This window comes from Jatropha curcas, chromosome 7 (assembly GCF_041381405.1).
Source record: "Jatropha curcas cultivar XTBG-Jc1 chromosome 7, XTBG_Jcur_1.0, whole genome shotgun sequence".
Lineage (NCBI taxonomy): Eukaryota > Viridiplantae > Streptophyta > Magnoliopsida > Malpighiales > Euphorbiaceae > Jatropha > Jatropha curcas.
In genome coordinates, this window is record NC_143157.1 from 22,904,511 (window position 1) to 22,932,032 (window position 27,522).

The window sequence follows — 27,522 nt, forward strand, 5'->3', positions numbered from 1 at the left end:
GAGACCATCTCCTCCGACAGTCATACTCTTCGATCTCCGGCGACTTCTCGCCATTTCCGACGGGCTCAAGGTGAACTGAAGGTCTCGATTGACTCCTCTCCTCCACGTGAACAATTCCCCTCCATTGGTACGTGATTTTGCTTGAGTTTTGATGAACCACCATGGATGGCGGCTTGAAGGTGGCTGTGGAGGTCGATCCGGCCAAACGAGCCACTGCCTCATCAAACCGATGGTAGATTTGGACTCCTCGCGAAAATTGGAGTCAGGTGGTGGTGACCTTGCAATTTTCTGGGCGGTTTAGCTTTTCCGGCCACCGTGCACGGCGGCCGGCCGGCGGCGGTCCGGTGACCGGCCGATGGCACTCCGGCGAGGCCCCGAGAGACAGAATCCTCTTCCCTTCGCGCTGATCATGGAATCGTCGCCCGATTCCCAATGGGTACGTTCTAAAACTCAGTTCTCAATTTTTATATATAAAGAATTAATTGAATTATTTAATAGACTAAATTGAATAACAAGAGATTAACTTATTGGATTAACTTGAAAATATATGAACATTTATAGTCTTTTGTAAATAAATTCTCAACCTTTTCTAGTATATTTCATGAATTTTGTGATTTAGTGGGTGATTTGGTGTTATTGAGGTAATTTTTATTTATAGGCTAAGAATTGGATAGATGGCAACAACTTGTGATTAGAGAAATTGTAGTTTTCGGTTTAATTAAGTTCATATATATGAATTTTTAATTACTGTTGAGGCAGCAGCTAGTTTAGTTATTTTGGTTAAATTTTGCTTAATGAGTAGCAAAGGCTATAGTGTATTGAGTTACAAATTCAATTCGTGCTAAGACTTGATTAGCTAGAGTATACCTATTTAGTTATGCTTAATAGACAATTTAAATAGGACGTTTCCTATAATCTTGCTTGGTGAGGATAGTGATTCACGGATTATTAAGTTGTTACATAAGATCCTAGTTAATGTTGGTCAAAGAAATATGAGCCATAACTTTGTACGATTATTGAAGGTATATAAGATCGGATAGTTTAAAGAAGTAGGATGTGGAGATTAAACAAATAACCATTTTCATTTAATCGCGTATTTATTTACTTATTTGTTTAATCTTAGTAAAGCTATGAATATTTTTGTATTAGTAGTAAACTAATTTGTATCAATGTTGAAATCATGTATTAAGTAAAGTTAAGGTTTTGTATAGATGGTTAAATAATAATTATTTTGTTACTTAGTTGGAGGAAGGGAGAATAAATTGATTGCTTGCCCGACGGATGGGCTGTGTGCTTTGATTGATAAAGATATAATGATATTGTGATATGTGAGCAGGTAGATAGTCCAATTTTTAGGGGAGGTGCTGCCGAAATTTTGACAGAAATTAAACTAAATTTTAATTAACAACATAATAAATAAGTTTATTTAGATTAGTTCTATAATTTGGTACATAATAAATCCGGTGCTCTAATTATTTATTATCTTTATTATTCATTTCATTATTTATATATTTAGTTATTTATTTGCATTATTATTGTTATTATTGTTATTTATTTTATTATCGTTGTTTATTGTCAATTCTATTATTTATTTATTTATTTATTTGCATTGATTTTGGATGTTTAATTGTGCATTGCATTACGATGTCCAATTGAATAATATGTCTGCATTTGTTTGCAATGTTTGATTAATTGTGTTGTGATATTGCTGTGCTTTGCTTGTGTGGAATTGGGATGAAGTGGGTCACCATGGGTTTGTGAGGACGGTCGATAAAGCATGGATCCTGATTATGATGAATTGTGAAATTGGACCGTCGGCCGGGTAAATGGGAGATCGGCGCCCCCGTGTGCACCTGATGAATTGATGAAATGATGTTGATGAGATGGAAAAGAAAAGAGAGAATGTAAAATAAAATATTGAGAGGACTGGTCAAGTGAGGATTAGACCGGTCGGCCAGATATGGGGGATTGGCTCCCCGGGTGCACATGTTTGAGAGGATGGGCTGTTTGAGAGGACGGCTCGTCGGGGGTTTAGGTGACGCCACTGACTAATTTCCACGTGATGTGATTATATGAAGATGTTAATAATTGTGAGTGCTGGTGATATGCCATTTGTGTGACTGGCTGTGTGAGCATATACCTAGTCGGATGACTAGGTTGATATATTTATACAAATGTGTGAATGTGTGTGTTGTGCAATAATTATTATTCATTAATAAACTCACATCCCTTTTGTTCAATTCTTTCAGGAAGTAGCATTTTCTAAATCCCAGTTATAACTCTGCTCTTCGCCGTTAAAAAGAAATTCGCTAATTTTAGTATTGATCAATTAAATAGATAATTGTCCGAAGACTTATATGTATACATCCGTCAGTAAACTCTGCAGTTATAGAACTTGTATACTTTTAAGTTGTGTATTATTATAGATGGAATAATTCTGTGAGCCTGTATTATAACTATAGTGTATTGTAAGCAGGGAAATTTGTAAATGTTTAAAATTTTATTGAGATAGCAAATTTGTAGCGTTTCAGGCTTACTACGGGCCTCGGGGGCCTTAAGCTTACCTGGGCCCTAGTGCCGGTCCGGCCCATGGAAATGGGTCGTGACAGTGGGAAATTATCAAATAAGGATATGTTATTTTAGTTAAATGACTGCATAATAAAAGAAAGTAATTTTGTATCAGAAAAATAAAGTAGGTGGTTGTGCTTATTGGACTATATCTTGCAATGGATAATGATAGAAAAGGTCAAAGTCAACAAAAGGTTTTTAGTTCTATGGACTTTTGGGCTCCTATTTTAGGTACTATGGACCTTCCTATTTTGGGTTCAGTAGTATTAAAAAAGGCCCATATTTTGTGCAATCAAATTAAAAGAGATTAACCAAGGATTAGACAGAATCGGGCAATTCTTGAATATTTGTATAAGAAAGATCAAGCACCTTTAGCGCATCGCAGAAATTGATCTAAATCCTTCATTGAAACTCAACGACAAGGTTGAGAGACTAGGAAACCTTGATGAGTAACCACAAGGGATCTCCCCAATGTTATTTTCCATTAATGAACATCTCACAAGATCCTCTGCCCACTTTTCCATAGGTTTCCACAGTAATTCTGCATTTTCTCTCTGTCTGCTGCACTTTGTGTTTTCTGTATCTGTAGATAATAAATATACTATATTTATGCTTGTTCTTCATTTAATTGAATCTTCAAATCCTTTTCCAGATACTTGTCACAGAAAGGATATGCTTGATTTTGTTCTCACCATAGTTATATTTCTTTAACTGTAACTCATCATTAACTTCATCATTCATCATAAACTAAGCCTCTAAGCTCTAATCTCAGTTATACAAGAATAAAGGTGTTTCGTCTTAGATTACCTAATTAAGCTTTCTCATTTGCAATTTCTTGGGCTTGGCAGCAGGGCTACAGTTAAAGTGGAGGAAGTAACATCACCAAAGGAAGTTGCGAAAATTTGGAATATTGTTATTTTTAGGAAGACTACATTAATTCAATACATTGATGAACCAATTTTTAGGAAGACTACAATGTTATTTTTTTGCAAATGCTCTTCAATTCTGGCAAGTGCATTAACCTGAAAGAACGCAGTTTTGGGAGACTAACTGTAGACAATGGCTTTCTTCTTCTTCTTCTTCGTCTTCTTCTTCTTCTTCTTCTTCTGTTGCTATCAACTCCCCTATATTTTTACAGTAGCCAACAGAAATCTTCCAGTTTATGAAGGTTCGACAACAGGCAAGAAGGGAACAACTTGATCAAACTTCGACGTCTCGATATATATATATATAGTTTTAAGATGGGAAAAGACAGTATTACTATTAAGTATAGTAGCTGGTACCGTTGGTTCCTTCCCTGCTGATTACGTCAGGGCCTTGAAATATAGAAGTTGGGGTGAAGGAAACCAGGCATTCTATTATTACACTTGAGTCACAAATGGAAAGCGAGTTCAATTCAGTTGTATTTTGGTGGCAATTTTTAATTTCCAAAACTTTGACATCTGCTGGAAGAACTGGCACATGTTTTCGCCTGCTTATGCTGCAATTGTAGAAATGTACTTCTTGACTGAACCCATGGAATTCGTATTTTTGTGTTATCATATGAATGAAAAAGTCATTTCACTCCATGGAGTTAAAAGTAAGTAAACCCTTGCAAAACATGATTGAAATTCTATTTGGGAATTGATAAACAATCTTGAACTATGATTAAGACTCTTCTAAGTTCTTTTCGGCAAGGTGATAAAGTCAACCGATTAAAATAATTAATATTACATCTATTCCGTGATAAATTTTAAAAACAATTAATATTAATTATTATGTAATTTACAATTTTAAAAATTAAAGTGCAATATAATTCAATATATAGAAACTAAAACGTGATAAATAATTCATATTTTTGTAATCAATAACTAAATTTGGAGTCATTAATAGAATTCAAAGATAAAAGTTTATAATTTTGGATAAGTAATAAAAATATTATTATAAAAAAAAAAAGTGAACTCATGTTATTGGAAGTTGACTTCTTTTCGTCGTTTCCTTGCGCAAACAACGATTTCACCGTCTTTGTTCTGTTCTGAATGCCTTCGCTTCCAACCATTTCTTTTGGTTTTAACTCTCATCTTCACTTGCTGCTCTTTTTCGCTACCTATAATCAAAATTTATATTCCAGGTACATGATGCCTGTTTCTCTCGCTCACTTCTACTTTCCGTTGATTTTATGGTGCCATAAGAACTTGATGTTGCTTAATCATTTTATGTTTGGTTAGCTTTTCTTGGAGAACTCTACATTTGATTTCCAGAATCTTGATAGTAATTTTTCAAATTTGGGTATATTTTCTGATTTATAATGTTATAAATGAATGTTTTCTGGTTTGGAAATGATTTAAAGAAATCAAAATTATGATTCCCAGTGTTCAACCAGCAACCTGAGGAGTTCCTGTTAGATCTAGGAAAGTACCAACTAATTACTTTAGGGAACTTTATATAATTGGCAGCTCTAGAAACTAAAATATATTAGTAAAGTTAGAAATTTAGAACGAAGATAACAACTGCTAATTAATTAAAATTCAATGAAGATAAAATGAATACATATTAAACAGTAATAATGAAGATAACTGGCGTATAAAAGTGCACATTCATAAATGAAATTAATTTGCAAATCCACATTTTCATGTTTAGGATAAATGAAATTCTACATCGTTAAAATTATTCAACCGAGAGGATGAATTCTATTTCTAAGTACTTGAGTGTATTCCTGGGTATTTCTGACGTTGTTTTGGTCTTTTCTACTCACGTAGATAATGTTTAAGGAGACTGTAGGAATTGGTTCTTGTGTTCCTTATATAAGCTAATGATACTTTGATATCAGGTATGGAGCTGTTGGGTAAAGCCAAAGAAATAGCCGGGCCAATTGTGCAACGTATTTGGAACTTTGAGGAGAGAAGGCAAACTCTGAAAAGAAAATTGCAAGAATTGGAAAGCATTGAAGCTGATATAAATTATGAACTTAAGATTGAAGAGTCATTGACTGGTAAGAAACGGAAGAAAGAAGTTGAAAATTGGTTGGGAAATGTAGGAAGGATAAAAAATGAAGTTGAAAGCATAGTACAAGCAGTGGAAGAAAGTAGATGGAATGGCTTACTGGGAGAGAATGTGGAGAAAATGACCAAAGAAGTGATAGAGCTCATTGATAAAGGTAGATTTCAAGGGGGCGTTGCATTTGACGTACATGAGACTGGTGAGTATGTATTGTTAACAACAAAATTAGTGGGTAGAGCTTTTCAAATAAACAAAAATAATATTTGGGAATGTTTAATGAAGGATCAGATCTTAATCTTTGGCATTTATGGGATGGGAGGAGTGGGTAAAACAACCCTTGTGAAACATGTCCATAATCAGCTTCTACGAGGTCAAAATAAATTTCATCATGTTTATTGGATTACTGTATCACGAGATTTTAGCATTTATAAATTGCAGCATCTTATTGCCAAAGCTATATATTTGGATCTTTCCGATGAAGATGATGAGAAGAAAAGAGCTGCAAAACTGTCAAAAGCGTCAATCCTTAAACAAAATTTTGTTCTTGTTCTAGATGATTTATGGAATCATTTTCCTCTAGAGAAAGTAGGTATACCAATTGGAAAGAGTGGAAGCAGATTGATTCTCACAAGTCGTTCATGAGATGTTTGTCAGAGGATGGGTTGTAACAAGGTCATCAAAGTAGAGCCTCTTTCTGAAGAAGACGCCTGGAATTTGTTCAAGGAGAAAGTAGGGGATCCACCTCCTCTAGAAGTTAAGGGGATTGCAAAAGCTATTGCAAGTGAATGTGCTGGTTTGCCTCTTGGAATTATAACAATGGCAGAAAGCATGACAGGAGTGATGGATGTGTGTGAGTGGAGGAATGCACCGAGGGAATTGGAAGAATCAAAAGTTAAAAAAGGTGACATGGAATTGGAGGTATTCCAATTATTGAAATTCCGTTATGATCGCTTGATTGATTCAGCATTGCAGCAATGTTTCTTATACTGTGCATTGTATCCAGAAGACCACCAGATTGACAGAAAGGTATTGATAGAGTACTTAATTGTTGAGGGAGTAATAGAAGGAGGAAGTAGGCAAGACACAACTTGATGAGGGCTATACCATGTTCAGTAGACTTGAAAAGGCTTGCTTATTGGAAAATGTAATGGAATTAGGGTGCAGATGTGTGAAGATGCATGACTTGATACGGGATATGGCCATCCAAATAATGAAGGTGAAACCGCTAGCAATGGTTAAAGCTGGTAAACAGTCGTTGGAAATGCCAAATTGGGGGTATTGGAATGAGAATTTTGTTAGAGTTTCATTAATGAATAACAACGTAGAAGAAATTCCTTCTGGCTATTCTCCAATGTGTCCCAATCTTTCAACCTTGTTGTTGTGTGGCAATGAGCAATTGAGATCAATTGCTGATTCTTTTTTTCAGCACTTACATGGGCTAAAAGTTCTTGATCTTTCTGGGACAGGTATAATAGAGTTGTCCGATTCAGTCTCTAACCTAGTTAATCTCAATGTATTATTACTTAAATTTTGTTTCAATCTAAGGCATGTGCCTTCAGTAGCAAAGCTTAAGGAACTGAGGAAGTTGGATGTCAATATGAGTGGACTTGAAGAAGTTCCTGAAGGCTTAGAATTGCTGTCTAATCTTAGGTGTTTACGTCTTGTTCGTACTAAACTGAAGGAGTTACCACTTGGGATAGTACCTAAGCTTTACAACCTACAAGTCCTCCTATTTGACCCCTCATTAGTAGTTAGAGGAGAGGAAATAGCATCCTTGAGGAAGTTGGAAACTTTGAACTGTCGTTTCCATGAAGTTGGTGAGTTAGACCTCCGTTCTTTGAAAGAACGTCTTAAGCTTTCATCATTGAACTACGTCGTATGAGAGTAAAGAGATAAGCAAATACCATCTTTGTGTTGGAGAAGATCAAGATTGAAATTTGTACAAATAGAAGAAGAACTGAATTCAGCTTGGTGAATAAGTGCGTTTGTGTAATTGCAGCATCAGCAAGGAGAAGATGTGTGGCAGAAATGGAGAACATACGCATAGGTAAGAATATTTGATTCTTAACCAAACAGGCTAAGTATAATCTTGCTTACACACCATGTTAAGCTCTTAAGAGACATGAATCCTTTCCACTCAGAACAATCCCTTTTAGTAAAAAAATTTGTAATTTTTTAAATAATAACGTAAATGGAGGTACATAACTAACAAGTTGAATTTTGAAATTGTTGGAGATAAATATTTACCGGTAATACACTATTTTAGTTTGATAATCTATGATTATAGATGTGTGACATTGCCAATATTTTGAAGTAACAAAATAACAGATTCTTGAAATATGTCTTAGAAATTGCAAATTGTAACTCTCCAAATACCTTATAAACAAATTAAAGAAAAACTACCCCCAACCTCCTGAAACTTTGGACAAATAACATATAAAACTTTTAAAACTTTAACATGTAAGAAGATGGCTTTTAATAGTAATTTTCAAATGACGTTGTCTTTGGGCTCTTTTGTGAATTAAAATATAATTAAAAACTCAGTTGTCGTTTTTTATAATTTTCTGACATTTGTGTATGTTGTTGTTATAGGGCCCATTATTAGCCCAATACTCACTGAGTCCTGATATGAATTTCTTATTTACATAATTTATTAAAAGCACAAAGTCATCATGATGGTTATTTCCTACCCAAAAACATGCGCTTGCTAGGAAAGTGATATAAAGACTGGATTAAATTGACTTGCGTTTGCATATACTGAAACCAAGTTGCCACTTTCTTGATTTCATCATGAGAATTCTCTATTCTTCTAATTTGCTTCTCTAATTTCCTAGCAGGTATGTAAACTCGACCACTCTAACTAGATTTTATGTGGGTTTAAAGTAAATAAAATTTTCTTCTTTTACTTGTTTCTTTCCTTTCACTGTTTTCTTGGGCTTCAGAATCTGCTATACTTTATACTTTTCAAAAATAAATAAGTTTCTTGTATATGTTGATCAAATAGTGTTACCCAAGATTTCTTTAGTCTATTTTATCAAGTGAGAGAGAGTTCTTGGTGTGTTATTTGTCTAATTAGCTATCACTTTGCTGTAATGATCTAAAAACAAAAATGGAGAGGGGATATTTTCTTGTTTAAACCCTTTTCAAATCTGCTAATAAAATAACCATTTTTGTTAATTTTAACCCAAAATAAAAATTAAAAAAAAAAAAAGAAAAATCAAGGGGAAAAGGAAAGGAAATTGATAAGTAAAATTGCCATTGCATATCTTAATTATATATCTCTAATTTTGTAAATTTAAATCCTCTTTCATCCTCTGTAAATCTTACTTTGCCACTATTGATTTGCTAAAATTCCTCTTTTTATATCTCTTATTCTTCTCAGGTAGTAAGTGTGGTGGTACAAATATATGGTGATTTTTTATTTTTAGGCATATATGTAAAGAAATAGAGAATGGAGTTCTTGGCATTATTGGGATGAGGTGGTGCTGCTGCTGCTATCGTTACACAGTTCTTGGAGTCCATATGGGAAAATTTTGAAGTCTTTAAGACCATATATCGAGTAACTGGCTATCACAACCGAATTGAAGAAAATAGGAAAATTCTCGAAAGAAGATTGGAATCGTTATGTAGTGTAGAGAATGATATTAAGTTAGAACTCTCGGAGTTTCGTTCTGGAAAGAAGCGAAAAAGAGAAGTTGAAAATTGGTTGAGAAGTGTCGAAAGAAAGAAAAATGATGTTTAGGAATTGAAAAACAAATTGGGGAAAGAAAATATTCACTAGGGCCATGGTGGGAAACTCGTCTCGAAAAGAATGTTCAAGAAGTAGAAGAGCTTTATGAGAAGGGAAATTTTGATTCTCTTTTTCTTGATGCTTATGAAAGTAGTGGAAAGGAATTACCAGCAACAAGGTTGGTCGGTCAAAATTCAAAAGGAGAAGTTCTAGAGAGGATATTGAAATGCTTAAAGAATGATGAAACACAAAGAATCGGAGTTTATGGAGTTCAAGGAGTTGGAAAAACTGCAAGTATGATGCATGTACATAATGAACTCCTCAGAAATGCTACTTTTGGTAATGTTTACTGGTTTACTGCATCTGAAGATTTCAGCATTCACAAGTTGCAGAACGAAATTGCCAAAGAAGTAGGGCTCGATTTCGAGGAGGAAGATAAAAGGAAAAGAGCAACTAAGTTACATAAAGGAATTTTAAGAAGAAAGCAATGTGTGATAGTCTTAGATGGACTTTCAAGTTCTTTTGATCAAGATGATGTTGGCATTCCAAGTCAAGTGAAGGGATGCAAGCTGATTATAACTACTCGATCGTTGATGTTATGTCGAAGGATGGATTGCAGGGAAACTATTAAAATTGAGCCTCTTTCTGTTGCAGAAGCAGAGACGCTGTTTAAGGAAAAGTTAGGGGTTAAAAATCCAGTAACTTCAGGAGTTGAAGAAATTGCAGAGGAAGTAGTCGAAGAATGTGAAGGTTTGCCTTCTAAATTATTAGTGTTGCTGAGGAAATGAGAGGAGTAGATAATGTCAGTGAGTGGAGATATAAATTGAATGAACTTAGAGAATGTAGAGGAGTCTTCAATGATTGACTACCTGTAAGATTAAATTGAATGATTCCAATTATGTTTCGTATTTCAAAGCAACCAATTCTGTATCAAGATTTAACCATTGCGGAAATTTGCCACCAAAACTATTCATTACAGTATAGGTATTCCAGCTAAAGATTGGATGACAAGAACGTATAAGATATTCCTCTTTACAAAACCTTGAAGAAAGCTTGTATGATAGAGTGCATTGTGTCAAATCTGCCACTCTTCAACAGCAAAAGAGTAAAATCAGTCTGTGTAAAAGCCTGCAACCTGTCACAGTAACTTTCTTGGCCTGAAATAATCTGAAATAAAAAAAAGAAAAGGAAAAGCCAAAATGAGATCTCATAGATTAGCTTAAAAGACATGGGAGGTTGTGCAGATTAACAAATGTCTGATATTGAATGCCAAATTTGCAAGACAGTAATCAAATCAACTTGACACCAGCAAATGGACACACCAAGTTGGAAAATTTTCATTTATGGAGATACAATCCAAGAACAAGACTAAAACTCTGCTTCAGATTTTAAGACAAGCTGGAAACTTTTAACTTAACATGCTTCTTCAGATAAGTTTGTGCATGAGAGCTATATGCCAAATAAAAAGAGTGTCTACCAACACAAAAATACCAATTAGAGCATGGCTTTACCCTGAAAAGATGATGAAAATTGTGCCGAATAAGTTCATCACCAAGATTCAGGAGCTTTCATAGATTAGAAGAATCCCAGCTAGCATAAACAGCCCCAATGAGTTTATCATGCAGTGAAGGCCCAGAGCAAGCAATTATGCCCCGATCAAGACCCTCTAAGTATACTCCCCTTGAGAAGTCTAGGGGCCTTCCTCCAGCGTCAGTGACCACACCACCAGCCTCTTCTACAATGACAACTCCAGCAGCATGATCCCATATCTTCTCTTTGTAACCACTTGAAGCAAATTTCATAAAAATCTCAGCATCTCCTCGAGCAATGGCTGCATATTTGACCATGCTATGGACACGCAAAGGTTGGTTTCTGCCATTAGAGCATGAATAAACATATTAGCATCAAAACAGATCCAACATCCATCAATTTTGATTGTAATTTGCCATTAAAACCAAAAAGAAAAGCAGCCAAAACATCAATCAAATTACTTAAAACGAGAAAATGAGCAAGGGGACTAATAAAAGAAAAACATAACATACTTAACCCCCATGCTGTAAGCAACCCCAGCTGTGAAGGCATGGTTCGAGTTAGCCTTCTCAACAGGTTCACAGAAGGTTGCCAGCTCTGGATCATCAATGGAAGAAACCTGTATCTTTTCTGCAGAATTTGGCCATTCAAATTTCTTATTTCCATGTATTAATGGTTGCATCCATGCCTCACCACTGCCACTCTGTGCATACATAACACATCCTTTCTCCCATGTATGAGAAGTGGGATCAGACAATTTTGACATGCTCTGAGAATACTTATGATGATGATGATTCAACAATTCTTTCTTCATAGGGTAATTTGGACACCCAAGAACTCCAATCACTACATTTCCCTCCTCAATCAAGGCTAGAGCTATAGCATACTGATCTCCACGCACAAATCCTAATGTTCCATCAACAGGATCAAGTACCCAATGCCTTCCGGTGGGGCCACCAGTAGAGTTGCATCGACTGATAGCCTCAAGAATTTGTGCACCTCCAAGGGCTTCCTTGGGACTCTGAAACCCATATTTTGATGCTTCAGCTAAGATTTCATTCACAGTGTTTGTTACAGGAGTCAGCAAACCTGCTGAGTCAGCTTCAGAGAGGGTGTTCACATCTTCTTCAGCAATGATCAGTACATTTTGATCCCTAAAAGATTCTGAAAGTATCCAACTAACAGTTGCTTGAACACTCCAATCTGTTCAAACATTTGCGTCAACAGAATTAACAAATAAGGGTGGAGAAATATATACATAATCTAAGCATAGAACATTATATCACAGAAAAATTATTCCAGTGATAACTTCAAAAATTCAATAGCACCTCTACCCAGCTAAACAATTACAAGTCTATGCTTCACATTAATGGGTGCATAAACCGAAAGCCCTTAGAAGTTGAAAATCAAGAACTTAAGTTCAGCAAAAGAAGGCCATTTGGGTCTCTAAATGTATTCTTCCATGCAACAAACTGATGATTGAACTTTTGCATTTCTAAAACACAATGTTACCAGATATTGTTGCACCTATCAAGCAATTTGATCCAAATCATGCAATCCAGATCATGGATTATTTAGGCTAATAAGCCAAAACACCTAATGTGTGGATTCCCTATTAACTAAATTGATATCTATTTGACTAAGTCTGTGTTCTGAAAGAAACTTGAGAATACCTGGTTAGCAATGATATTTCTCTTGGTTTTTCAAATCTCTCTCCTTTTTCCCCTTTTGAGAAGTGCTTACGTACGATCAAAGATTTTCCTAAGCATGATCTACTATTAACCCAATATAACCAAAAAACCTCATTCTTAAAAGCAATTCTTTGATATTCAGATTATCATCAAATGCCTTAAGTTGTCATAATAAGTTCTTAATTCTATGATCTAGATATACAGCATAATCTAGTAGTATGTGATACGCATTGAAGTCAGAACCTAAATAAATTGTGCCAACTATTCACCCAAGGAAATTCATTATTCCCCTGCTATCAAAACCTTTTTAAATTATTTCACCTCACATAAAAATAAATAAATAAATAAATACTAGCTCAAAGTTTTATGTATCTATTATATCTCAATTTACTATGATTAGCTTAAATTTTGTGGAGCATAAAAAAATAAATACAAGGACATCAGCTCAAAGTTCTCATGTTATTTACTATGATGATCAAGTTTCATAGAGCATCAAGTACTTTAAATGATTCTAAATCCCAAGAACAAGGTAAGCGCATTGACCATTCACCAACAGTTGCATAAAAAACAAACACTGATTTTAAGCAGATAGTTTCTCCAACCAACACTATGAGGGACAGATAAGGGAAACTCATCCACCACAAGCCCAATAGCAAATGACAGCTTTACCAGAAAGTTACATTTTATAAAATAAAAGAAAAATTCAAAATCATCAGGATGAATATCATAAAGGTTCTAGTACAGGGGACTGTATTCTTCGAAGATGCCAGTGGTGACTATGAATTCCAGATTTCTATAAATAAATAGAACTGATTCAACTGAAGCATGATCCTACCATCAATCTTAAACCATCCAATAATTCTTCAACACATTCATTATCCTAAAACAAATAGAAAAACAATGTTTGCAAGTTCAGTTTCAGGATTCACTACCCTTCTTAAAAATTGGTGATGACTAGAGATAACGCAATTTCCTTTGTATTTATTTTGAAAAGTAGGAACACTGAATTTGGCCTATTTTAATTTCCAGAAAAGGAAAGAATTGAATGCCAAATGGCTACATTAGCCATAAATATTCCTAATAATCAATCATTTTAAATGAATTCAATTCCTCTTCTACAATTTCCTTTCTCATCCCAAACTTTATCAGGATAAAACAATTCAAGACAAGTAAATTAACAATAGTGAGATGCCACATTTCAAATGCCAATCAACCTCATGAATCCAAAAAACCAAAAAAAAAAAAAAAAAAAAATCAATGAAAGAACACCTAATTCAAAGCAAATAGAACCACCCCAACCCCCGCCACCCCCACCAAAAAAAAAAAACAAAAAAAAAAAAAAAAACACGCTTCACCAATTGAAAATAAATTCACAAAGTCCATAAATTAAAAAGTACCTGCAACAGTAACAAGAGAATTATCATCCTTAGACTTAACGTGATCAGTACTTTGATTAACCAGCCCCGCTTGCACTCTCTGACAAAGAGAACAAGCCATATGAACAACTCTAACAGCAACATCAAGTTCTTTAGCATACTTCTTCCCATTTTCCATGATTTAAAATTTTTTTGTTAACAAACCCAGGTGCAAAAATCAAGCCTTTAGCAGATACCCACCTCAGGATTTACGCCAAAAGAAGAATCTAGGCCTCCAACTTGCTTCGGTCACTGGGATTTTTTTAACCTGTAATGCGTCCATGTTTGCATTTATGAAACAAAACTACATCATATGTGGTGGCTGCGGATTTTGTAGTTTGTCTCGAGAGAAAATGATGAAAGGAAAGGCTTCGATTTGTCTCCTCTTCGGAGTTTTTGACTCCACTTTCTGTTTTTTTAATTATATCTTTGAATGTCGACCGAAGAGCAATGATCGCATTCAGATTTTTGATCAGATAGATTTCTCTGCTTTTCTTTTCCCTCCCTAATAATGATGTCCATATTAATTTTATTTTCCTTTTTTCAACTTTTTAAAATTGGATACTAATTTATTTCAGATCATTTTAAAAAAAAAATTAGGGAAAACAAATATTTTAACTCCTTGAATTTATTGAATTTTACTAAAATCTCTAAACTTTTATTTATCAATTACCTTCAAAAAAAACTTTTATCTATCAACACTAAACTTATTAACTTTTATTTTTCAGATAAGACTACAGTATAGATTTAAAATTTTATGTATTAATATATAATCTTTTTTTACCATTAGATTTAAACTAGTTAGACATCGAATATTAAATTTAAAATTGATGAAATGACGTGTTACCTATAGAATAAGTTGCCAAAATTAGAGCATTTAGTTTTTATGATTAAAAAATGAAAAACTATTTGATTGTGTAAATTAAAAAAAAAAAATACTATTTTCAACACAACTATAATTCTATAAAACATAAAAATTCAAAGATAAATAATTGTCTAATACTTTAAATTCATTGACTCAAAATAAATTATTTAAAATTTTAATGAATAATTATAAATTTTTATTTTCTTTTTGTTAAAACAATTATCATGTATCATGTAAAAAATAATAAATATATTAATTATTAACTTAATAATTCCAAACTTTTTTTAAAATTTTAGAAGATAAAAAAATCATAAGTTAATTAAACACTCAACCTCCTCTATTAGAGAAGAGGAACTTCATGGATAAGTTATTAATTTGATGGCAATTACGTATTGTCAGTGTAAAGAAGAATAATTGATGAATGTGATTGGATTAGATTAAAATATTAAAAAGATCTATATAATTAAAGCTATTATTTTATTTCTTTTCTTTTTTTTTTTTTTTTGAAAACACATACTTATTAATAAATAAGCATTGAAACTCATTTTATACAAAAAAAAAAAAAATTAGCTTCATATTAATTTCACTATACACTTAATTATAAGTCATTTAATTGTTTTATTATTAATTAATGCAAAATTCATTTCTCAATAATTACCAATAAAAAAAGTTGATTTTTAATAGAAAGTAAAAAAATTTTCATTTATGATTAAAAGAAAAATGATGCAACTGGATATGAAAGCATACATTAATTTTTGCATTCAAAATTATTATAGGTAAAGGGGCATAATAAAAATATAAACAGTCGCAAATATTGATAATGTAGTATAAATAATTAACTATTTACTACTAATTTAGTTGTCGGTAATATATGTTTTCTTTTAGGGACATGCGCAGCAAAATTAGCTGTTTATGTAGTTATTAGCTTTTTTAATAGCTTTTTAACTATTTGAGTAACTAATAGATATTTAAATAATTTTTCATAAAACGCTAAAAGCTAAACATAACAGGGGTTAACCTTTTATAAAATATTATCTTAATCTCTAAAAGTTAGTTCAAACGTTATGTTATTAACACAGTAAAAATAACATTTAGTTAAAACATTAAAAACTATTTAAAAAGTTATTATCGAACACTAAACGGTGCTATAAAGTCTTGTACGTAGACTAACTAGTAGCCACATCAAAGTCAACTTTAGGATTACTAGTCTCATAAGATCTTTCTGTGTGTTCAAAGAGGGTGAGGCATGTGCATGTGAACATTTACAATATGTTCAGTCAAAATAAGCTCAAAAACTGGAAATTGTTGTATTTGTTTGACATGCACATTCCTAATTTCATACATTTGAAGATTACAAATCCAAATCTAATTGGTCAATACCATGAAAATTGCATGGCAGTTCAGGTAAGATAGCAACATTCATGTATATCTAAATTTCTCTCCTTTTATTTTTTTTTTTTCCTTTCAACTTTAATTATTGCAATGACTTATGACCCTCTTCTCCATCTCCTAACCTCTTATCTATTGAATGAATTAATATGTTGTGGAAATTTACTACATTTTCAAAATTTGTTTGATTACGATATGCATTTTCCTTTTTTTTTTTTTTTAATTAATTATTTTGACCTGTAAGATTCAACAGTTCGAAATTTTAATTTATTGAAATCAAGAATATAAATTTTAAATAATTGTTTAGAATCTAATATAAATATTTTATATTTTTATCTCTAAATTGTAAAATTTATCTTACAATTTTGCCCTAATTAGAGAGTTGATATGTTATTTAGTCCATCTAAACTTATATTCTTTTTATTTTGTATATGTGTTTTCATGCGATGATTGAGAATAGAAAATTGTGGAAAATATTTTTCTGCAAATTATTTTACAGAAACAAACGGAGCCTTACATTTTGTGGATTTTACATCATAAATCCAAATAAATTAACTCACAGGATGCCTTACAAATTAAAAAAAAAAAAAAGCTTAACTATAATTTTAAAAAAATATTCACACCAATAAATACATAGTAGGTCTATGATATTTATCTCATTAATATTTTACCAATAAAGGATATATATGTAATAATTTCATCTGAAATGTCTAGCTTGTCTCAGCTTTCTCTCTTTTTATGTATTTAACTATTTATTTTCTGTACCTCTCCCTTGCTGTAATTAATAAAATGAAATTTCCATTTTCATTGACATGAATAAAAGAGAGTGGCCTACGTACCAAATTCTTTTATGCTAATATATAAAAGTAAAAGAAAGTTTCCATTAATTCAAATCCTTAGGATTTAAGTTTCCATTAACTGCTAGCCAACGACTCATATCACAAATTCAATTTATACCCCCCAACTGTTCTCAGCCACACCAATACCATGAATTAATCGTGATTGTAAAGGCAGCAGCTTAGCTTTTAAGGATCCATGATGTAAAATTTATAAATCGAACTCCTCATCCCACGTGTTCATCATCCAATGGCTACAATCATCACCACCGCCAACTTAATAGCTCGACCATTAACAATCTTTATGTATCTTATTTATTTAACTGCGATCCTATACCCTATATATGGTTCTTGGAATTTAAAAACCTCCATACATGTTTCATCAATGGTTTTCTTTTGCTTCTTGGTAGACCAAAGAAGGAAAATTAGAAGTACCAAGCCGGTGGCCGGATCATGTTCCCGGTGCGGCAGCGGCGCTAGCGTGGCTGACATGAGAACAGCTACCAGGTTTTGTTATGTCCCGTTTTATTGGAAATCTTGGAAAGCTGTTATTTGTACATTTTGTGGAGCTATTCTTAAATCATATTATTAGTCATCCTTCATTTGTTTCTGTTTAGTCTTTTTTTTTTTTTTTTTTTTCTTTTAAATAAAATGAGAATGGAACATATTTATAATTTTATAGCAGTTACATATATGTTATGGATGCATAAATTTTCTTGCAGGTTAGTGATGAATAATTTTTTCTATTTATTTATTTTTTTAAAATAATTATGCAAGGCCATTAGTTGAGAAGTGAGAGCTTCAAATCATGCAACTAATATTTGTATAACAAAATTAAAATTTATCTCCGGCGATTTTGGAAGGAAGACGACAAGAATGTTAATTTATTGCAATAATTCAAGAAAGTTATTGCATTGCTCCCCAGTTGTATCCACGTTTTACTGATGGAGAGGAGGAAGAAGACGAGTCCTTATTTGTATACTATTCTTTACTGAAAACTTAGGTCTACATGTAGTTCTACACTCAAACTTCTCCGGGAAATATTATTAGTAAAATAAGTTTCGAATCATTGAACTTACAAGTAAAAAGTCATTTAAAATACAATTTACGATTAACTATCAATAGTTAGAAAGAATTAGAGAATATAAATAATAATTATATTCTAATTTTTAAAATAAAAAAATTCATGTATCAAGTAATTAATTTTTAAATATTATTTATTATCACTCAAAGAAATTATTTAAAAATATAAAAATAATAATAGAGGTTATCTTTAATTCTTTACTGTTAATCCAAACTACTTCACTTATATAAATATATTAAATGCATCTAAGTTCAAGATCAATAATGAACTTATTTTTTATTTATAATTTAAATTTTAATTAAAATTTAGAGTGATATTGCAATAAAAAGTCACGATTCAAAATAAAATCGGTATAAAGATCGCATTGGAGCATGATTGTACAAAATATTAAAGTTAAAGGATGAAATTGGTACACGGTACTTGTTATCTTGTTAGATAATTGAGTTTGAAAATGCAAGGCTGCTTACTCGTCAAACAGAACCTTAGCCATGTGGACCTTACTTGATAAAAGTTATAAATGCTGGATTTAATGGAATTCCTCAACTTCTAACAAAGTCTTGTATTGTCAACAACCACCAACCCTTTCCATAGGCCCTAGCCGTATCAAGAGTGGAAAATGATACGTCCAAAAAAATTAGATGATTTTGATAGTTATTATTTGTTATTATTTGTTTGAGTTGTTTTTTATAAAACGATAAGAGTTAAACGTTACATTAGTTAACTTTTCACAAAATATCACTTTAAACTTTAAAAGTCATTCCAAGCAATATGTTATCAAACACCGTAAAAAGTAGCATTTAGCGTTTTGACCAATCAAAATACTAAAAAGCTACTTAAAAAGCTGTTGCCGAACATAACTTTCTACATAATTATAGTTTTGTTAGCTATTTCGGTAGGTTTTCATAAAACGCTAAAAGCAAAACATCATAAGGAATAACCTATTATAAAAAAAGTTATTTTAACTTTTAAAAGTTATTTCGAACACCGTATTACCGAACACTATAAAAAATAAGGTTTATTATTTTAATTGGTTATAAAAAGCTACTTAAAAGTTATTACCGAACACATTCTAATATTTTTTCAGCCAACAACTTTCCATAGTAGTATTTAGTGTTTTAGTTAAAATTAAAATGTTGTCTCTATTATTTATATTGTTTAATAAAATATTTATATTAATGTTTATAGTTTGAGAAAATAGATTATCTAATGTTGTCTCATCTAATATTTGATGAAACACTTGTTAAAATAACGGACAACTAATAACTATTAAAATAATTAATTTTATGCTAAACTTCTCTTATTACTTAAATCATTTTTTATAAGTAAACTTTTTATTTATTTATCCTTATTTTTCTAAATATGACTTTTTTTTATCCTTATACATAAGACAACTAGAATATACTAAGAACAAGGAACATCAGAATGTTTTGTAAATGAGCTGACAACATTGGAAGGGTTAGCTATTGACAGTATACCATAACTGCTAACCGGTAGCCGGCCAATGACAGCAATTAATCCATAATTTTTTTGAAAAATAATTAGTTTAAAATTTTTAAATTCATTATAATACTACTTGTTATGAAACTTTTATATGTTCATGTCAAAATTCACCATATCTCATATATTTGTTTGACAAAAAGATAATAATTTTAATTTTAAAAAGTGATGTAAAAGTACAGGCTTAGTGTACACCAATACATAATCTAGTGATAAGTGCATATATGACTTGTCAATAGATCCAAATTTAAATCCACTTTCCCAATGCTCAAAATAAAATATAGGCTTATTAATATTTATTTTTAAAATTTGAGGTAAAAATAAATAAAATAAATTTGCATATCAGCCCATGATGAATGAAGAATTCCATTCATTTTAAAAAAGAGAAATTCCAACAGAAGTAAAGAAACCTAAACAAGAGCCATGAATTGAAATAAAAATAAAAATAAAAATCTAGCTATAACACTAAATAATCCACTTAAAAAATCTAAAAAGTTTTGAATTTTGAATTATAATAGAGCTCATAAAAATTTCCTGATAAATTTTCAAATAAAAATAACAATTTTGAAATTAGTTATTATTTTTTTTATAATAATCGATATTTAAAAGTCTAATGGGCTTCAACTACGTTCGGCTCGAGTACTAACCTGCAAAGCCTATATAGGGTTTGAAATTAGTTAATTTTTGAATACATGTAAAAAGAAATGATCAAATATCCTTTTTTTTATTGCCATCTTTTTTGTAGAAGTATTAAAAATTTAATATACCACTGAATATTCTTATTTTTAATTTTTTGCAAAATCTGAACTTAAGACCTCGAAAATCAATAATCAGTGGGTTAATAATAAATCACTGAGGCCTATGCCTTGGGGCCTAAAAGGAAGGGCCCAATTTTTTGATACTTAACCCTAATAATTCCATCGTTTATCACTTCTATCTGCCATTTATTTTCAGCAGACATCTTCGGACTTTTATTTTTCCTTCTATTTTTTTTTTAATTTACTTAAGGTTTTTATGGCCTGAAATAACACTGTAGGAAAATGCTGACTGTTAGAAACTTCTTTTGTTATATTTAACCTAATTGTTATTGTAAAAAGAATTCCGTCCATTGGTTGAAAAAAGGAAATGGGAATTGTGAATTTTTTAATGTGTTGATATTTAAAAAAAAAAAACATAATTATATGTTTAATTATTCTTTACATATGCAATTAAATATCCTAGGTAAGGTATTGAAGTGTCTTGTACCCTAACAACGTGAGATTTGGTAATCTTTTGTTTGTTGGTTCTTCACGAGATATAATTCCAATTGTCTCCTTGTGCAAAAGATATTGCATTTTTAAGCAAACGTATCTCTCAGCTTCATCCAGAGTAGAATTGATTCCAATCTAGACTTTTCCTGGAAGAAGCAAAACGCAGGGTAATATGGGCAAAATACACAAAAGACCCAATTGGGTTTGAGTCCGGCCCAGATTTGCCCTTACGCCTTGGAGTAGTAGATTAGACGGAATGGAAAGGTCAAGTTGTAATTAGATGACGTGTCAAAAGACTCGAGAAGGATATGACGTGTTATGGAAGGTGGGGGTTGTTTGTAAGTTAGTTAGATAAAAAGATAGCGTAAGCCACGTGGTGCTTTTGCATGTCAAGCCTGTCATCGAGTAGTTCAATTTGTCGGAAATGCTTTGCTTTCGTCTCCTCATAACTGTTCTGCATACAGTACTATGCTTTTCAACCCCAGCCACAATATTTTTTCTAAAAATTGAATTACTTATATTTTTAAGAGAAATATAAGAAAATTATTGTGATTTCACATTTTTATTATGATTTTTTTAAATTAGGTCTAAATAATATTATTGCTCCAACATATATATTAATATAATTTTTGGAACATCACATTATAACTTTTAAACCTTATTTGGTGCGTATAATGAAATAAAAAATAAAATTTTAATTCCATATTGATAAGGCAAATTGAAAATAAAAATGAAATTAACAAGAATATAAATTCATGAGCGGTTCAAAATTGATTGGGAGTTACTTATTATCCTTTTTTAAAAAATAAAAAAAAAATCATATATATATATATGTGTGTAAATATATTAGTTTGATTCACGAGTAGAGAAATGAATGAGTATAAACAAATGCTTATCTATATATAACAAAAACAAACATTTTTCTTTAGGTAGTAACAACTAGGGTTGCTAAAATTACTTCAAAATGATGTTTACTTTTTTTTTCTTTAATTTTCTATTGGTTGAAATTAATTTAAACGTATAATTAGCAGAATAAAATTTTCATAAATGGTCATTATTATAAAATATAAAATTATTTTTATATTCGATCGGAGATGATATTCAGATAAAATATTTATAACATGAACAATTTCAAGTTTTTCTAGATAAATGTATATAAAGATCACTTGAAATGTAAAAGAATAATAAATTTAATAGAATAATGAAAATTGACATATATAGTGAATTTACAAAATTCTAAAATATAATCATTTCCTAATTATAATGTGAATGGAAATATGAAACAAAATAAATTTTAAGACTCAAATTCAAACTATTGCATGCCAAGTGTATTAATCCTAATAAATTTATGCATACAGAACAGATTAAAAGGAATATGAATGTTGAATGCGTTTATTTTAGTCCAAAAGGTCGATTTTTGTGAAGGCAATTTGACAAAATAATAGAAACTTCCAAAAGAAATCCATTGCATTTGGCACTAATGGCTAAAGTTTAGTTGACGATATTTGGGCGGTTGATGCATTAACGCCTGCAGAAGGGATTCTAAACGCGACACTCGGCTTGATTCACGGGCCAACTTGGACCTCTGGTATCTATCTTCGACTGTTATGATCTTGTCTTTCCAATTTTCTTTTAAGGGTTCTTTGGGTGATCATAATATTTGAATTAATTTTAAAATATTAAAGCAGTGATTTATATAAATTTAGTTCATGTAATATTTAGTTTTTAGCATTTTATGAAAAATTACTCTATTAATGCTGTGTTCGGCAATAACGTTTGAACTAATTAATTTTTAGAGATTAAGATAGTGTTTTGTGAGAAGTTAACCCATGCAACGTTTAACTTTTACCATTTTATGAAAAGCTAACTAATCTTATCAAACAGACTCTAAAAACAGCTAACAACTATCAAAACAATTAATTATACCGAACTGACTCTATGTCTAGTCCTTGAGCTATATTTAAGAATAGCATTTAACGCAGTGTTTAGTATTCTGAAAATACTAGTCAAAAGACTATCTCTATCATTTATAATATCCGGATATTTGGTGGCGTAACATTTTTACTAGTATTCATTCAATAACATAGCATTGATACTATTGTTTAGAGTTTGAAAGGGCGATGATGCTAATTAAACAACCGATAATTGTAACAACTATTAAACTAATTTTGCGAATATGCCCTTAAAGGGAAAGCGCTTCCAATAAAGATTCTTTATATTCACAATGATCAAATGCTCATATTTTATTCAACCGATTTGTGTTTTTATTTCATCGGTATTAACCTTTATTAGTTTTAATTTCCATATTTTAAGATAAGCAACTAATTACGTTTGAAATAGATAATGTACATTGGGGAAAAAAAAAAAAGCATAGTCTATTTCCTTATCTCGAGTAACTGACTGCAAATCTCCAGCTTATAACCACAACATAAGAACCGTAGAGAATAAATTGAAAGATCAGTTTAACCTTTGAGAAAGGAAAGTCCATAAAATGTTTTAATAAATTATTTTTTTTAGAAAAAAGTTGATAGAAACGTTTTGAGTAAGTGGCCATGTGCTTCGGTGCGGCGGCTTATTTTATACAAATTGCATAAATTCAAAACAGACGTGTTCACGTCATCCTTGTCTCAAGCGAGTTATGATTGTGCCGTGGATTATGTTGTTTTTTTTATTTTTTATTTTTTTATTTTTTTTATTAATATATTATTATTATTATTATTTTCTAATCCCGCGTCATTAACTTGCTAACAGTCAACTAATGGCGTTAAAAGTTACTGTGTATGTTTTACTTTTTCGTTTTTATTAGGGATGTGTTTGAATTAACTTATCACATAAAGGAAATCAAAGTTTTTTATATCAATTTTTGAAAACACCCTTTGGAATTTTTAAAATCTATATAATATATGTAAAAGCTGAGGTGTGTTTGCGATTATGATGCGGCTAAAATTTAAAACCATAGACCAAATTAATCACAATAAATATATTTTAGAACATTATTCTATTTCTTAAATGATCGAAATACATTATATCAAAAGAAAAAAAAATATTTTTATTGATTTTGTCAATAAATAGCTTACAAATAAGGTTTTTCATTTTCCACCGAAAGAATTTTTTTAATGTTTTGTTAATTTTTAACTTAATTATTTCCTAATTTATAGAAATCAACATTCTAAACAATAAAATTTTTCATTTTATTTTTTAATAGTTAATAATATCATAGTATATAATTGCTTCAATAATAAAACTTTTCAATATTCCAATAATTAATAATCTAAAAATAAGTTTATTTTTCAATTACTAATATCTCCATAATAAATTTATTGCATTCATTTTTTGATAAGATTAAATTCTTCATCAATACCCATCATTCATATATGTCAAAATAGATTAGACGCCAATGCCTTGACGGCAAAGGTGGAGGTGGTGAGACCTAGTCTCATGCTCAATTTCTCTCACTTTGGCAACAATTTTTGGACTTTTTATGTAATTTTTAATGTACATAACTTTTTAGGTTACTTTTACCGTTTTGACCGTTAAATGCTACTTTTTATATTGTTTGGTAATATAATATTTGAATTAATTTTTAAAGGTTAAAATAACGTTTTGTGAAAAATTAACCCATGCAATGTCGTTTTTCTTTCACCGTTTCATAAAAAATTACTCAAACAGTTAATAGCTAAACATACTACAACAACTAATAACTATCAAGACTCTGTTTGGTAACAACATTTGAGGGAACATTTAGAGTTTTGACTTTTTGTAAATTATGTAGTTGGGTGAGGTAATATAAAAAATAGTTGTTAGTAGATAAGATAACGTTTCTTAAAGCGTTAATCCAGCTAATGTTTAGCCTTTTCAATTTTTGATTGAAAAATTTTTTCACAATCATGATCTTAATTAACTCATATTAACAATAGTTTAAAATATTTCTTTCCAATGATTGTTATGGTACTGTAAATCTATAATTAAGTTAAAAGTTACATTATTTTACATAAAAATTTAAATAAAATAATTTAATAATGAATTAATAGAGAAATATGTGATGAAATTGTATTATTATTTTAGAAATGATAATGATTTCAATTTATATAATTGGACCACACACTATAGATTGACATTCTTTTGACAGAAAAATAATAACACATTATATAAATTATCTTCTTTTTTTTTTATAATAAGCTCACTTCTATAGTCATATCTAAATATCATTTTTTATCATTTTAAATTCAACAGTTTAATCAAACAACTATTTTTATATTTACTCTAAATAACTATATAAATAACTAACACCTAACAGCTAGTAAAATCACCAACAGCTATTTAAACAGTTAGTATTAGATAAGATAACAACGTAGACCTATTCAAGCCTATTCTGTTGTATTTAGATGTATACAAGTTCCTTGTTTCAAGGATTAGATGAGTCTGAATACATGTATTTAACACACACTTGTATGTGAATACAATTACCACTTCTTCCAAACTTATATGGTATCAGAGCTTAACGCTAAAATAGCATTTTTTTTTTTCGATCCTCTCTGTGATTTGTTCAATGACTAATCCACAGGAAGAAACCAGTTCAACCACTCCTTCCGTTGTTCACATGCCAACCCTAAACCCTTCTGATAATCAATTAGTTTCCATTAATGCCTCCGCTCAAGCCCCTCTTAAACTGACTGCCACAAACTACCAATCGTGGCATACTCAGTGGTATTCTTTATTGGTTGGCTATGATTTTCTCAAATTTGTTGAGAACCCTATTGCTCGCGGTCTGGCAACCAATTCTTATCTGTTTCGCCAAGATCAGCTCCTTCGAAGTGCTATGATCGCTTCTCTTTCCCCTGATGTTGTTTCTTATGTTGTTGGTGAGAAAACCTCTCACGATGTGTGGGTTACTTTGCAGAAAACCTATAACAAGCCATCTCAAGCACGCATCATGAGCTTGAGAGAGTCTTTATTTATAGCTAAGAAAGGGACATCATCAGTTTCTGAGTTTCTACAGAAAATTAAATCGATCACCACTACACTTGCTGCTGCTGGTGTTGTTCTTACGATGAATGAGATTGTTCTTCATGTTCTTCATGGACTGCCTGCTGAGTATAAGGAGGTTTCGGCTGCTATTAGAGCACGCGATTCTGAGATCTCTTTCGATGATCTTCATGACAAATTAACTGATTTTGAAAGTCAATTGCGTCGTGAGTCCAGTATGATAGTTGCTCCCACAACGGTGAACTATACTGCGAAAAACAAAGCTGGATCGTCATCTGCTGCTCCTCGATCGTCAGCTTCTGTTAATTCTGGAAATTTTTCAGGTCATTCTGCTTCCTCCTCCACTTACAAAAGCAAGGTTAAATGTCAATTTTGTGACAGGCCTGGGCATGTAACGAAACAATGCTTTAAGCTCAAGAAATTACTTCCATGGTTATTCAACGACAACTCCACCACTGCTGGTTCACAGTCTCACGCTCAAGTTAATTGTGTTACTAGCAATCAGCAGACTCATGATCCTCGCTGGGTTATGGATTCGGGTGCAAACAAGCATGTTGTGGAGGACTTAAACAATCTGGCCATCCACTCCGAGTATAGGGGCAGTGATAATGTTTTCCTTGGTGATGGTAAATCCTATCCAATTTCTCATACAGGGACTGTTACCTTACATTCTGCCACAAAGCCTTTGTGTTTAAAGAATGTTTTATGTGTACCTGCTCTTGACAAGAATCTTATTTCTGTCTATAAATTGTGCGCTGATAATAATGTTGAGGTGAAATTTAATCCCTTTTTGTTTGCTGTGAAGGATTTGAGCACGGGGGCGCTGCTAGCGGAAGGGAAGCCCACTAATGGCATTTATGAATGGCCGACCAATCTGTCAAGAGGTTCTTCTTTGAGTATTAATCATACTGTTGCTTCTTCACAGCCCCTATGGCATCGACGACTAGGCCATCCTTCAACACCTATCTTGCGTCTTATTTTGCAGTCATTTGATTTATCAGTTTCAAACAATTCTTTCTTTTGTGATTCATGTAAGTGCAACAAAATGCACAAGTCTCCATTTTTTGAGTCCACTATGACAAGCTATGCTCCATTGGAGCTAATTTATAGTGATGTTTGGGGACCATCACCAGTCCCTTCTATTGATGAATTTCGGTACTATCTCATTTTTGTGGATCATTTTACAAAATTTGTGTGGTTGTTTCCTTTGAAAAGAAAATCTGATGTATCCTCGATTTTTCCAGTATTTCAGAATCTTGTTGAAAACTACTTCAATAGGAAAATTAAATCCATTTACTCGGATAATGGGGGGGAATTCATACATTTGACAGCTTACTTGCAAGAAAAAGGAGTTTCCCATTTTCTTACTCCGCCCTACACACCAGAACATAATGCTACAGCCGAGCGTCGTCATCGACACATCGTTGAAACTGGCCTCACCTTACTACATCAAGCCAATTTACCACTCACTTTTTGGACATATGCTTTTCAAACGGCAGTATATCTAATCAATAGAATGCCAACCCCTGTTTTGGACAATAAATCACCTTTCTATTGTCTTCATGGAAAAGAACCCAACTATGATAAATTAAAGGTTTTCGGGTGTCTATGTTATCCTTGGATTCGTCCATTTAATAAACATAAACTTGACAAACGTTCCCTTCCTTGTGTTTTTCTTGGGTATTCTGCTACTCAAAGTGCT

The 27,522-nt window shown here is 31.7% G+C and overlaps 2 protein-coding genes, 1 long non-coding RNA gene and 2 pseudogenes across 4 annotated transcripts; 4 read left to right on the forward strand and 1 right to left on the reverse strand.

The window, feature by feature from the left end:
• Positions 1-372: 372 nt before the first annotated feature.
• On the forward strand, positions 373-2,516 carry LOC149494985 (uncharacterized). The gene is made up of 2 exons (XR_016321681.1): positions 373-436; positions 2,250-2,516. It is a non-coding gene; the product is annotated as an uncharacterized LOC149494985 (long non-coding RNA).
• Positions 2,517-4,546: 2,030 nt separating this feature from the next.
• Positions 4,547-9,068, forward strand: LOC149494986 (putative disease resistance protein At5g43740; annotated as a pseudogene). Its single transcript, XR_016321682.1, has 3 exons — positions 4,547-4,678; positions 5,378-7,594; positions 8,930-9,068. The product of XR_016321682.1 is annotated as a putative disease resistance protein At5g43740 (transcript).
• Positions 7,576-10,196, forward strand: LOC149494987 (putative disease resistance protein At4g27220; annotated as a pseudogene).
• HL (HAL2-like protein) lies at positions 10,155-14,428 on the reverse strand. The gene is made up of 4 exons (XM_089723838.1): positions 13,896-14,428; positions 11,320-12,010; positions 10,789-11,149; positions 10,155-10,444 (listed from the first exon to the last, which is right to left on the reverse strand). The coding sequence occupies exons 1-3, from the start codon at positions 14,050-14,052 to the stop codon at positions 10,846-10,848; spliced, it is 1,152 nt and encodes a 383-aa protein (XP_089579964.1). The 5' UTR covers positions 14,053-14,428; the 3' UTR covers positions 10,155-10,444; positions 10,789-10,845.
• A 2,721-nt stretch (positions 14,429-17,149) lies between these two features.
• On the forward strand, positions 17,150-17,605 carry LOC105632797 (uncharacterized). The gene has a single exon (XM_012215245.4). The coding sequence runs from the start codon at positions 17,254-17,256 to the stop codon at positions 17,593-17,595; it is 342 nt and encodes a 113-aa protein (XP_012070635.2). The 5' UTR covers positions 17,150-17,253; the 3' UTR covers positions 17,596-17,605.
• Positions 17,606-27,522: the final 9,917 nt, after the last annotated feature.